We start from the raw sequence: 12,591 nt of genomic DNA on the forward strand, positions 1-12,591 counted from the left end.
GTGGCTCAGTGGTTGAACATCGACCCATTAACCAGGAAGTGATGGTTTGATTCTCTGTCAGGGCACATGCCCACGGTTGGGCTGGATCCTCAGTAGGAGGTGCGCAGGAGGCAGCCGAGCCATGATTCTCTCTCACTGATGTTTCTATTTCTCTCTCCTTCTCCCTACCTCTCTGAAATCAATAAAAATATTTTTAAAAAGTTAGTAAGTGAAATTCACTCAGGGTGACAAAGATTACCTTCATATGAAACTGAAATGCTTTAGTAACATAAGTAACATGATTATCTCTCCCCCTTCCCCCCATTGTCTGCTAGTTTTAGCACAACTACTAAACAGAAAGAGATTTCTTGGTGTATGTTCATTTCTCTTTAGGTAGTGCCATTCTATTTGTTCTTGTGAAGTGTCTGCCAGGAATTCTGTCAGAAATAAAATATTTGAGTCAAATAATGGTGACAATTTCTTAATGGATCAGTTAAGATAATTCTGCAGTAAGTAATTTCTGTATTTTATATGTGTAAAGTTCAAAAAGATACAAAAGAGAAAATGATCCTAATTTTTGGCTATCTAAAAATTGGCTTATCCTTAGGACTCAATGGGACATGGCTGATTACAGCAGGGAAGTCAGTATAGCAAGAGCAAGGCCTAAGCTAGATCTGCTGCTGAGTATGAGTATGTCCCTGTAATAGATGACCTAGAGGCTGGTGACAGGTAACTATTGGAAATGAAGGCAAACAGATTTTGAGCAGCAGAGTGAGTTCTTAATGAGACGTAGCAGACTCTTGGGCATTGAGCTGGCCTCTAGGGCTAGAGTCCAGAAGGAAGGTAGGGCAAATAGGATAAGGAGAGATTTGAAGAATTTACAAAATTCGTTGTGATTTCAGAGTGTTGGAATTATTGTTTAAAACATAAGTGAACTGCTTTGCATATTCAGTGAGTAGAAGTGACTTGAGAGAGAATATAATTAAAAGTAGTTCCCATGTAATTATTTCAATTTTCCCTCACATAAGTACTAGGTGAGCACTCTTCTACCTTGATAGCCATTCTAACTAAGCCTTTTTGAATTATGTTGCAAATATACTGGACTTCAGGAAAGATTTGGTGAATGTGGAATAAGAAGTCTATGCTATGTAATAGTTTTTCTCAGTTCTCAGAATGAATATGCAATAGTATATAACAATATTTCCTATTTTTATACACAATTTGTAGATTTAAGAAAGTTTTTTTTAATGATGAGGAGTTATATTAAAGCACAGAATAGCTTTACCTTCCCTCATCTTGGTTGCTTTGGTACATTTGTGCAGTTGGAGATGTCGTATTCTGATGTGATAAAAGAGATGGAGAGAGATTTATTCCTCTGAGTTGCCGAAAAGCTATTTCTGCATGGATGCTCCGAGGATTATTTGTCAGAATTCCTGCACTCTTGTTTTTTTTGTCTGAAATTAGGAGTTATGAAACAATAGATACATTAAGTAATAAAATAAATGATAAAAATTTGTCCTTCAGCTGAATGTATACGACACATACTTCATAAAATGAATTAAATTTTTAAATAAATATAGAATTGTAATATATTTTTAGCACTTAATACTGCTTAATTCTCTGAGCTAGTGAAACAAATTGATCCTTTTCAGCTTTTTAAAGTTGAATTTATTGGGGTTACATTGATCAATAAAATATATAGGCTATAAGTTCTACAGTACCTCACCTGCACATTGCATTATGTATTAACTATCCAATGTCTAGTCTCCTTCCATCACCATTCATCCCATTTATCCTCTTCAATCTGCCTCTTTAGGTAATTTTTAAGAATATAAATATCAAGAGCTGTGTACTATAATAGATGTATAGATAAAGTGACCATAATTCTCAAAATAAAAACTGACGAAGCATCCTATATTATAAAAGGCTAATATGCAAATAGACCAAACAGCCCAACAACTGAACAACTGGTCACTATGACATGCACTGACCACCAGGGGGTGTACATGGAACATGGCAGGTGTTGGCCATGGTGGGATGGTGGAGCAGGTGAGAGGGGACACCTTACCAAGGCAGGGCACAAGTCACTGTCATTGGGGCGAGCCTCTGGTGGTTACTGAAAATTCTTTGCTTGTATCTGCTGCCAGCACCGTCCCTGTTGGCATTCCTAGCTGGTGCTGGAGCTGCCACTTGTACCCGCTGCTGGTATCTGGCACCAATACCAATTGCTCGGCACCATCAGCAGCTGTGAGCAATGGCTGCCAGCCCTGATCGTCCCCGAGGGCTTCTCCACCTCCCCCTGCTCCTGAGGGGCTTCAGGGCAGCAGCCACCGCTCATCCCCACTGACAGCACTAGCCCTGTTTGCACCCATTGCTGGCGCTAGGACCAATTGCTCTGTGTTGTCAGCAAGTGTGAGTGGGGCTGGCACAATCAGTGTGTGGAGCGGTGGCAGTGGGAATTGGGCTGACAGCAGTTAGGGGAATGGGGGCCATGGCAGGAGGGGCCAGGCAGGGGTATGGAGGATGGGATGAGACCCAACCCTGTGCCCACTGCAACCTCTCAGCCCACGGTTCCTTTCAAGGTGCACAAATTCATGCACTGAGCCCCTAGTAGAATATAAGAAATAGGCTCTTTCCAGAAAATCCTAAAAAATAGTTGCACAATGAAACTTGAAGAAAAGTACTTGAGAAGAAAGTTATGGAGATGAATCCAGGGTTGAACTAATGCCATATATATTGACTAGAGACCCAGTGCTTGAAATCTGTACACTCGGGGGGGTCATTCTGCCATTCGGTCAATTTGCATATTAGCCTTTTATTATATAGGATGACTTTCCTGAAGATGGCATTATCATGTTAAGGAGCCTAGTAATTTGGTACATCCAGCTTTACAGGTAGCTCTGTTTACTGGATAAAAGCATAAACATTCTGATTATGATTAAAACCTTGAAACCATAGGTATGTAGAAGTATGAAAAATAAATTAAAAATAATATCTTAACAGAGTAAATTATGTTGGGTTTCTTTTAACTGAATTTTCTTTAAAAATAATTTCATAGAACAATCTGTTATTCTTAGTAGACTCTTAGATCTTTTTACAGTTATTGTGATGTTCAGTTTTATTGTCCAACAGTGGCCTGAGCAATGTGGAATATTAAAAACAATGAAGAGTCCTAACTGGTTTGGCTCAGTGGATAGAGCATTGGCCTGTGGATGCAAGGGTCCCAAGTTTGATTCCAGTCAAGGGAATGTACCTTGGTTGTGGGCACCTCCCAAGTAGGAGGTGTGCAGGAGGCAGCTGATGTTTCTTTGTCATCAATGTTTCTAACTCTCTCTTCCTATCCCTTCCTCTCTGTAAACAATCAATAAAATATATCTTTAAAAAAAAATAAAAGCAATTAAGAGATGAGCCCCTCAGAGGAGTAGCTAATCCCACTTTCACCAAATAGTTGTCAGTGAAGATCTGGAATTAGGGGAAAGGTCTGACCTAAGCCTGAATTAAAATGTACATAGTAGAATGAACCATTTCCATGCCCTGTCCTTGTAGCATATTTTCTCCTTTAGAACTCTACCTCTTAAAATTCTACACTAGTATTGTCTCCATGAATATTTGGTTTATGGTTTCAAGGATAAAGTCTGATCTTTTATTTCTAAGATATCTTTCAAACCACACGAGTCTTATTCTCAATATTTTTAAACCTCTATTTTCTACTTTTAGCAGGATGTCTAATGAACTGGTTTTAGTTGTCATTTGCTATAAAATATACAAAATGAAATAAAAACTTTGAAAAGAAATATCAGGAAATAATTGTGCAAGCATTACAATGTTCGAATTGCAAGCAAATGTTTAGTTACAGCATATTAATAGTTGAGCAAAACCAAAAAATACTACAGACTTCTTTGAAATCAGAGTGGCCAGATGAAACATGCAAGTTTAAAATGCAAATTTAAAACATGCAATTTTAAAGAGTAATCGAAATTAGAATTTTGTTTCAAATGATGTGGGTTTTGTTATTTGTTTGTTTGTTGAATATTCACTTTGAAACTCTGTCAAAATACCTTCAACTTCAGGAGTTAAAGTGAAGTCAGATCCCAAGTAATGGCTAAATCCACCAGGCAGAATTATATTTGTTATCTTTATGGGAGAAGCTTTCACTTGGCCAAATGGTCCACCATCCATAGGAGCGTTGGCAACAGGAATAAACTATGTAATAAAATAAAAACAATTAAGAACCCTCACCTCCAACACTCAAGTCAATAGGTTTAGTTCTACCACAGCCCCACTTGATAATACTTTTTAAAAATTTATTTATTTATTTATTTATTTATTTATTTATTTATTTATTTATTTTAGGTTATGACTTATATACTTGTCTAAACTCACAGTTAGTAAGAGGCAAAATCTGTTAAGAGTCTTTGGGTCTTAACTTCCCACAGAACACTCTGTTCTGTCTTTTCAGATGCATTGTATTCATCGCTAGAATCCAATGTGATGCACTGACCACTTTCCAAAAGATCTTCATAAGGAAAATGTAGAATTAAGAAAATAAAAATTAAGGCTTTTCCCTTTGTAATTTTTTTTTTATCTGAACAGAAACTTCTGGATGGTATAAGTTGTATTTTCTGCATCTTCATATCCTCACAATATCTCATCAGAAGCCTTGCAGTGAATTAGTTTTTAAAAAACAACAAAATGAGGACTAAGAAAAGCATCTTATAACAACCACTTGTAATGATTATGCTCCCTCTCTAAATAGTGTTTACCTTTTAAGTTAGTTGAGGATTAAGGGGCTTTTTAAAGTATTTCGGAATCCTATAAAATAGAGGTAATATGCAAATTGACCCTCACAAGATGGCTGCCTACGAGCAGCCTGGCAGGGGGGTTAGCGAGGGACTACCAAACGACTGAACAGCAGGCTGTGTGGGGCAACCAGGCCAGCATCATGGGGAAGGAAGGGGGACAGTTGGGGGCAACCAGGCCAGCAGGGGGGGAGTTGGGGGCGACCAGGCCGACAGAGGAGGAAGTTGGGGGTGACCAGGTTGGCAGGGGGTGCAGTAAGAGGCGACCATGCTGGTGGTTGGGGGGTAGCTAGGGGCAACCAGGCCAGCAGGGAGGGGCAGTTGGAGGTAACCTGGCTGGCAGCGGGGGACAGTTAGGGGCAAACAGGCCATCGGGGTGGGGGAGCAGTAAGGGGCAATCAGTCTGGCATGCAGAGGCAGTGAGGGGTGATCAGTCCATTGGGGGCGGGGGGTGGGGGGGGTTAGGGGTCACTAGGCAAGCAGCCAGATAAGCAATCAGGAGCCAGTGGTCCAGGATTGTGAGAGGGATGTCTGACTGCAGGTTTAAGCCCAATCCCTGGGCTCGGACCTAAACCAGTAGTTGGACGTTCCCCACGGGGTCCCGGATTGGAGAGGGGCAGGCCGGGCTCGGGGGACCTCCTCCCCCCCCCCCCCCCCCCAATGCACAAATTTCATGCACTGGGCCTCTAGTCAGTAAATAGAGGAGGGAGACTCTTAGTTTCCCTAGAAATTTGTGCTTGCTGTGTCTTCATTAAGACTGATACTGTTTATACTTTTAAAAATGTAAATTCTGAATACATATATGATAATTTATTTAGAGACATAGGCTTTTGCATTTGTATAAAATAACCTATTTCCTTCATATTTCAGTGAGTGTTGTTAAGAATGCAGCTTTGTAATGAATACTAAGACATCAGGGCTTTTACTAAAGCTGGTGAGTCCCAAATTCCCTAAACTAATTCCTTTCTGGGGCTCTCTCCCATTACTAATCTAGAATGTTGTCAAATTTTCTTCTGAAACCAAACCACCAAAAATGTGTTGGTTTAAAGGACAATTTTATATTTCATTTATTCCTTCTTTATTTGCTGCTAAAAAAAGAAAGAACAGCAGCATCTTCAACAACAAAAATATATAAAGATAACTAATAAACTTCAAAAGTATTCTGTCTCCTAAACAACTAAAAGAAATAATGCCTCAATTTTGTTCTAGCCACGAAAAAAAAATTGAATCTTAAAATAGGTTTCCCTAGAATAAAGACATCAAACATCCCGTTTATATTACTGACCATGTGTTGATAAATTTTTAAAAATTAAATGTTTACTTATAGAATAAGTTGATATATATAAGAACTTAATTTTTATATATGGCTCTGATTCAAATGCAAGAATAGGTATCTAGAATCACTCAAGACAACATCATAGCATAGTAATGGGAAAATGAGTTCACTATACGAGAAACAAAAAATAGGCAACATGTAAACCCTTTAGTGAAATAATCATTGACTCAAATTTGAGTTTATGTAATTTTTCTGCTATATTAAGTTAATTAATAATATATATGGAAATTAATGATCTTTAAAGTTATGCCAAGTAATATCATTATATGTAATTTAGTGAATTTATGTGTAATTATATGTAATTTTTCAAATTCGGTCAAAATTACCTTGAAATAGAATTTATAAATTTTAATGTGATGATTATTATAGGTCTCTTACTGGAAACCCTCCACATATGTGGTTTGGTAGGCAGAAAATCCATCCCCCCAAAAAATGTCCACACCCTAATCTCCAAAATCTGTGACTACAATACCTTACAGGGTAAAAAGGACTTTTTAGACATAATTAAATTAAGGATTTTGAAAAGGGTAGATTATCCTGGTTTATCTAGGTAGGCTCAATACAATTATAAGACTGTATTTGGTCCTTATAAAAGGGAGGCAGGAGGGTCAGAGTGAAAGAAGATGTAATTTAATGATGGAATCAGAGGTCAAAGTGATGCCATTGTTGGAAGAGGGCCATGAGCCTCTAAAAGTTTGAAAAGACAATGAACAAATACTCTCCCAGAGCTTCTAGAAAGAATGCAGCCCTGCCAATACTTTTGATTTTAGCTCAGTAAGACTGACTTTTTTTGGACTTTTGACCTTCAGAACTGTAAGGTAAAATGACTGAGTTGTTTCAAGACACTAAATCTAAGGTAATTTGTTATAGCAAGAACAGGAATCCAAAGTTTTACACTCCTGGAAGCAAGTAGTGACTTGTTCCAAAAATATGAAATAGAGAAAGGGAAAGGAGGCTTAAATCACTGAACTAAATTTTATTTGATTATTTGTTGTCCTTTGAAAGCCTGGAACCTGTGACAGTAATTTCAGTAGATGACATTAGATAGGTCTCTTTCTTATACATATCATACAGATTAGTAATTAAGATTTTTTTTACCATACATAGTTTTTAGAAAACATTTTTTGAGATATAACCCACAAATGAACCAGTTTCCTTGACTTAATCTAGCTAATCTTTATTAACATTGTACACCTTAAGTTTCACAGGCCTCCGTAGTTACTTTGACCTATAATAGAATCTTCTTGGTTAATTAAAAAAGTCAAGGTTAATAAAAGTGTTAGGGAGTAATTAAGAATTATATATATATATATATAATTCATATTTCTCTTTCAAAATTGTAAAGTGTAAACTACATGCACTCAGCAATATTTTGATGAAGATCCAAGGTCTTCTCTATAAGCAAGAGTCCCTTGATTGGTATTTTATCTGATTGCTTGTGGATAAATCACATGTAAGATTTTGCCTAAAATGTCTAATTTTGGTTTCTTTAAAGTAGCAAGAATTTAAAAGACATCTGGAGAAAATTTGAAAACAAGAATCTGTCTAGATTTAAAAAAGAATTTTCCCACATCTCTTGTCTGAATCTATCATTTTCTCTATTTTGCATTTCCCCTCCTAATCTAATTTGACATTTTGTGTGTGTGTGTGTGTGTGTGTGTGTGTGTGTGTGTGTGTGAGAGAGAGAGAGAGAGAGAGAGAGAGAGAGAGAGAGAGAGGGAGGGAGAGAGAGAGAGGGAGGGAGAGAGAGAGAGAGAGAAGGAGGGAGAGAGAGAGAGGGAGGGAGAGAGAGAGAGAGGGAGGGAGAGAGCGAGAGCTTGGTTGACCTTCTAAAGTATCCTGTTTGGTTTTAATAGAAACAGAGAAATAATAATTTAAAATTTGCATTTATAGTGTATCTGCTTATTTAAAATAAGAGAACATTAAATTTGAAAACACACATAGCCAACTCTTGAAAAATCTGTGAATCTATTACTGAAAGCTGAAATGGACTGGAGAGCAGTATAGCACATTCAGTTTTTTCTGAGACTTAGTTTGTTTTACAGAGGGAATGGAGAGAGTCGGATATTCTAAGTGAAAGCATCTACAGTAAGTCATATCTCTTTCCTCAGCATAGCTCTTAGAAGTAATCTTTGTTTGCTAAGGTCTATGCTCTCTGGCTTTCACTTACATTAAAGGTTCACTTACCTTCTCACTGCCCCTCTCCCACCAAGATACTAACAGTCCAGGTCTTCATAATCTCCTTATTGGATTATTTTAAAAGCCATTTAACTGGTTTCCCTGTCTCTAGACTCTTCTTCCTAAATACTTGCAAAAGCATTGCTTTAATCATGCTGCTTCTTAAATTATATATATATATATATATATATATATATATATCTCATAGCTTTTCTGTGTTAAATTTAGTCTTTGGAGGATGGTTAATGATAGAATTTCCTTATGATATGCTTTGGTGGCTTCTCTCTTCTAATTTCTTTTCTATCATTTTTAGGAAAGAATACCTTTTTAGGGTTCATGGGTAAAAGCCCAATTATCTTGCCAATATACAGAAAGAAAGATACACATCTATCTTGTTAGATGAACTATAGTCCAGAGAGTTGTGGTTAGAATTCCTTCCTTCCCTGCCTATCTGCTAAGTACAAGAGGTTTTGCTAGTTTCTGTTTATAAAAGTGACTAGAGGCCTGGTGCATGAAATTTGATGGGGGGGGGGGGGGAGTGTGCCCTCAGCCAGGCCTGTGCCCTCTCTAAGTCCTGGACCCCTTGCTCCTTACCACCTGCCTGCAGTGGAGGCAGGAGAGGCTCCGGCCAATGCCACTGCATTCGCCAACCATGAGCCCAGCTTCTGGCTGAGCAGTGCTTCCCTTGTGGGAGTACACTGATCACCAGGGGGAAGCTCCTGCATTGAGTGTCTGCCCCCTGGTGGTCAGTGCATGTCATAGCAACCGGTCATTCTGACATTCGGTTGATTTGCATCTTAGGGTTTTATTATATAGGATATGTTGTAGTTTCTTACCTTAGAGCATTATCAGACATATTGAGAAAGAGGCACACATCTACACTAATAAAAGAGAAACATGCAATTAACCATCACTCTGCTATGTCCAGAAGCCAATCAGAAGGGAATATGCAAATTAGAAGAAGAAATATGATGGCTGCCCAGCTACTCCAGGCACTTGCTATGAGAGGGAGGGAAGGGGGTGAAGGTATCTACAGGAGTGGCACTTTGGCTGCAGCAAAGTGGAAGACTGCAGACTCCGGAGTTTTCAGTGAAGATGAAGATGGCAGACTCTGGCTGGAGTCTGCAGCAAAGGCAACAGACTCCGGCTGGAGTGAAGGCCTAGGTCCCAGGTGTTGGAGGAAAACCGGTACTAGAAACCAAGGGAAGGAAGGCCTATTGCATGAATCTCTTCATACAATGGGCCTCTAGTTTTAAATAATTAGCTTTATGTCAAAGTATGTTATTAGAAAAAAGAGCTCTCCTGGCTTGTGTGTGTTGTGTGTGTGTGTGTGTTGTGTGGGTGTGTGTGTTTATTCACCAGATCAAGCCTTTGATAGTAATCACTGAAAAGATACTAAATAATCTACAAAAACATGATGGCCTAGGTTTAAATATTTAAGTAAAAATACACAAGATAGAATATTTATTTACTAATAATGTATATATTTAAAAGAAAAAGTATAAGTAATATAATTATTACCGAATTTTTCTTTGCTTGTAGTTCAGAGAAGTGAAATTCAGCTTTCGCCCTATCCTCTGAATTCACAGGAATTCCATCTAACATCTGTAAGTTAGGTAGTCGAAATATAAGCACATGGCGATGTACTATTTTTCTAGAAATCTGATTAAAAAGAAAAATAATTTATTTCCTAAGAAAATCTTTTATTTCAAATGTTAACTTTTATAGAGAAGTAAGTCTAGCATGGACAACAAAGAGGTAGGTGATACACATATGAGCTCTTTTTTGGAAAGATTTCTCAATTCCCTGTTATGCTAAATGAAAGTTAGAACTTTTATTTTTTCTAACTAAGGCTACCATTTGGAGGTTTAGTCTCTTTTTTAGAGTACATCTATAATAATAAAAGTATAATATGCTAATTGGACTAGATAGCTGAACAACCTTCTGGATGTCCTTCTGGATGAAGCCGGGTCTGTGAGGGCTGAGCTCTTTGCACTAATTTTGTGCATCAGGCCTCTAGTATATAATATTATTCATTAATTCCAGACAATCCCACCTCAAGAATAGGATCCTATATAATAAAGAAATAATATGCAAATTGACCCTCACACCATCACAAGATGGCTGCCTATGACCAGGCCAGCAGAGGGGATTAGTGAGGGATGACCAAATGACTGAACAAGCAGGCTGTGTGGGGTGATCAGGCTGGTAGCAGGGGGTGCCATGAGGGGTGACCAGGTCAGCAGGGGAGTCAGGAAGAGGTGACCAGGCCAATGGGAGAGAAAGTTGGGGCAACTAGGCAGGCGGGGGGTGGGGGGTTGCAGTTGGGAATGACCAGGCTGGCCTGGGAGAACTTAGGGGTGATTAGACTGGCAGAAGGGGCAGTGAGGAGCAACTAGGCCAGCAGGGGGGCAGTTGGAAGTGACCAGGCTAGTAGGGGGGAACAGTTAGGGACAGTCAGGCAGGCAGAGGGGGGCAATTGGAGGTGACCAGGATGGCAGGGTGGGGCAGTTAGGAGCAACCAGGCTGGCAGGGAGGGAGAAATTGGGGGTGACCTGGCCGGCAGTGGGAGGCAGTTAGGGTCTACCAGGCAGGCAGACAGGTGAGCAATTAGGAGCCAGCAGTCTAGGATTGTGAGAGGGATATCTGACTGCCAGTCAGACATTCCCCAAGGGCATCCCTTGAGGGACATCCCTCAAGGAGTCCCGGATTGGAAAGGGTGCCTTCAATGACTCCAACAGGAAAAGTGGCAATTTCTTCCAAAATTAATTTAAATTTGATGTAATTCTAATTAAAATATCTAAGATTCTCATATAACTTAAGAAGCTGTTTGCTAAAACTCATAGAAAGAGTAAAGGGCCAAGACAGTGAAGAAAGAAAAACAGAAGGTAGAATAGAAAGAGAGGTGCTTACTCTATCAGAGATCAAGACTTAAAAAAACTTTAGTAATGAAGACAGGGTAATATTGGTATAAAGAAATTGGCAAATAGGCCAACGAATATAATGTAGAACCCTAAAACTGACCCTCATATATATATGACAATGAAAGTTTATATTGGGACTGAAATATAGATGAAAGAAGACACTAGTCAATGAATTGTGCTTGGAAAACTCTGTGAATACATAAAACAAACAAAATTAATCCTTCCTCACTTTATCTAAAATAAATTATATATAACTATAAGTAAATTAACCAGTAAATTAGAAAAACAACATACTCACTGGATTGCCATAAATTGTAAGCTCTCTGAGAGAAGAGAGACCATCGAGCTTTTCCAGTTCTGCTATGTCCTATTCGAAAGTACATAAGTTACTATTTGGTAAGATCCAATATCTTCAATTATTTAAAGCTAATTATATATAAGTGTTGGATTGCAGCTAGCTCATGATTGAATCCTGTGAAGTGAACTTAAGTGACAATATTCTGTATTATTGATTAAAGACAAGTCTGGGTAATATTGATTCCAAACACATGATTGGCAGAGATGACATTCTAACATAGAAAGAGGCCGTATAGAAGCAGTAACTAGAAAAGACAACTTTTTTTTTCTCAGAAAAGTTATGATCTATTCAAGGACTTTAATTATAGTTTATTAATTTCCTAGAGCAGTGTTTCCCAAAGTGTGGTACGTGTACCTCCAGGGGTACAGGAAGAGTTTGGTGGGGGTACGCATTGCACCGGAGTTTGGTGGGGATATGCACTGCACTGTGCTTAGGTGCACCTAATTCTATGTTCTCATGAGTACGAGGGGTACTTAGTGTTATGAAAATTATAGAAGGAGTACACATATGTCAAAAGTTTGGGAAACACTGTCCTAGAGAATTGACTCAGAAGTGTCAATTCTCTAGGACAGTGAATCAGTCTAAACAATTTCAAATGTGTATATGAATACAACCTTAACCATAAAGAAGCATGTGATATTGAGTGGACTGCATCCTGATATATTTGCTGGGAATATATGTAGTTGAAAACTATTTCTCTAATTGAATTACTTGCCTTCCCTAGGATTGGATTATTTATTTAATATTGGTGAAAATTTGCAAATACTGTATATTTTAGTTTTTTGCACAGAAAGTCCCAAACAAGATAAATCCAAAGAGACCCACACCGAGACATATTGTAGCTAAATGACAACAGTTAAAAATAAAGAGACAATCTGAGGAAGGCAAGAGAAAAATGAGTCACATAAAAGGAAACCCTATATAGGTATCAGCTGATTTTTCATGAGCAACTTTATAGGCTAGAAGGGAGTGGCAGGACATTGTTAAAGCCTGAAAGAAAGGAACCTACAACCTAGA

General features: G+C 38.4%; 1 protein-coding gene across 2 annotated transcripts in view; it reads right to left on the minus strand.

Annotated features, from left to right (window-relative positions):
* Window positions 1-319: 319 nt before the first annotated feature.
* The window catches only part of LRRC9 (leucine rich repeat containing 9), an 84,024-nt gene continuing 71,752 nt past the window's right edge, over window positions 320-12,591 (minus strand). For both annotated transcript variants that reach the window (XM_045580044.1, XM_045580042.1), the window contains 5 exons: window positions 11,515-11,583; window positions 9,814-9,954; window positions 4,038-4,182; window positions 1,265-1,433; window positions 320-416 (listed from right to left, as the gene is read on the minus strand). In XM_045580044.1, the coding sequence (XP_045436000.1) occupies window positions 359-416; window positions 1,265-1,433; window positions 4,038-4,182; window positions 9,814-9,954; window positions 11,515-11,583 (582 nt within the window). In that variant the 3' untranslated portion in view covers window positions 320-358. The remainder of the gene's footprint in view (window positions 417-1,264; window positions 1,434-4,037; window positions 4,183-9,813; window positions 9,955-11,514; window positions 11,584-12,591) is intronic.

The sequence above is a fragment of the Pipistrellus kuhlii genome, unplaced genomic scaffold, assembly GCF_014108245.1.
Source record: "Pipistrellus kuhlii isolate mPipKuh1 unplaced genomic scaffold, mPipKuh1.p scaffold_m20_p_1, whole genome shotgun sequence".
Lineage (NCBI taxonomy): Eukaryota > Metazoa > Chordata > Mammalia > Chiroptera > Vespertilionidae > Pipistrellus > Pipistrellus kuhlii.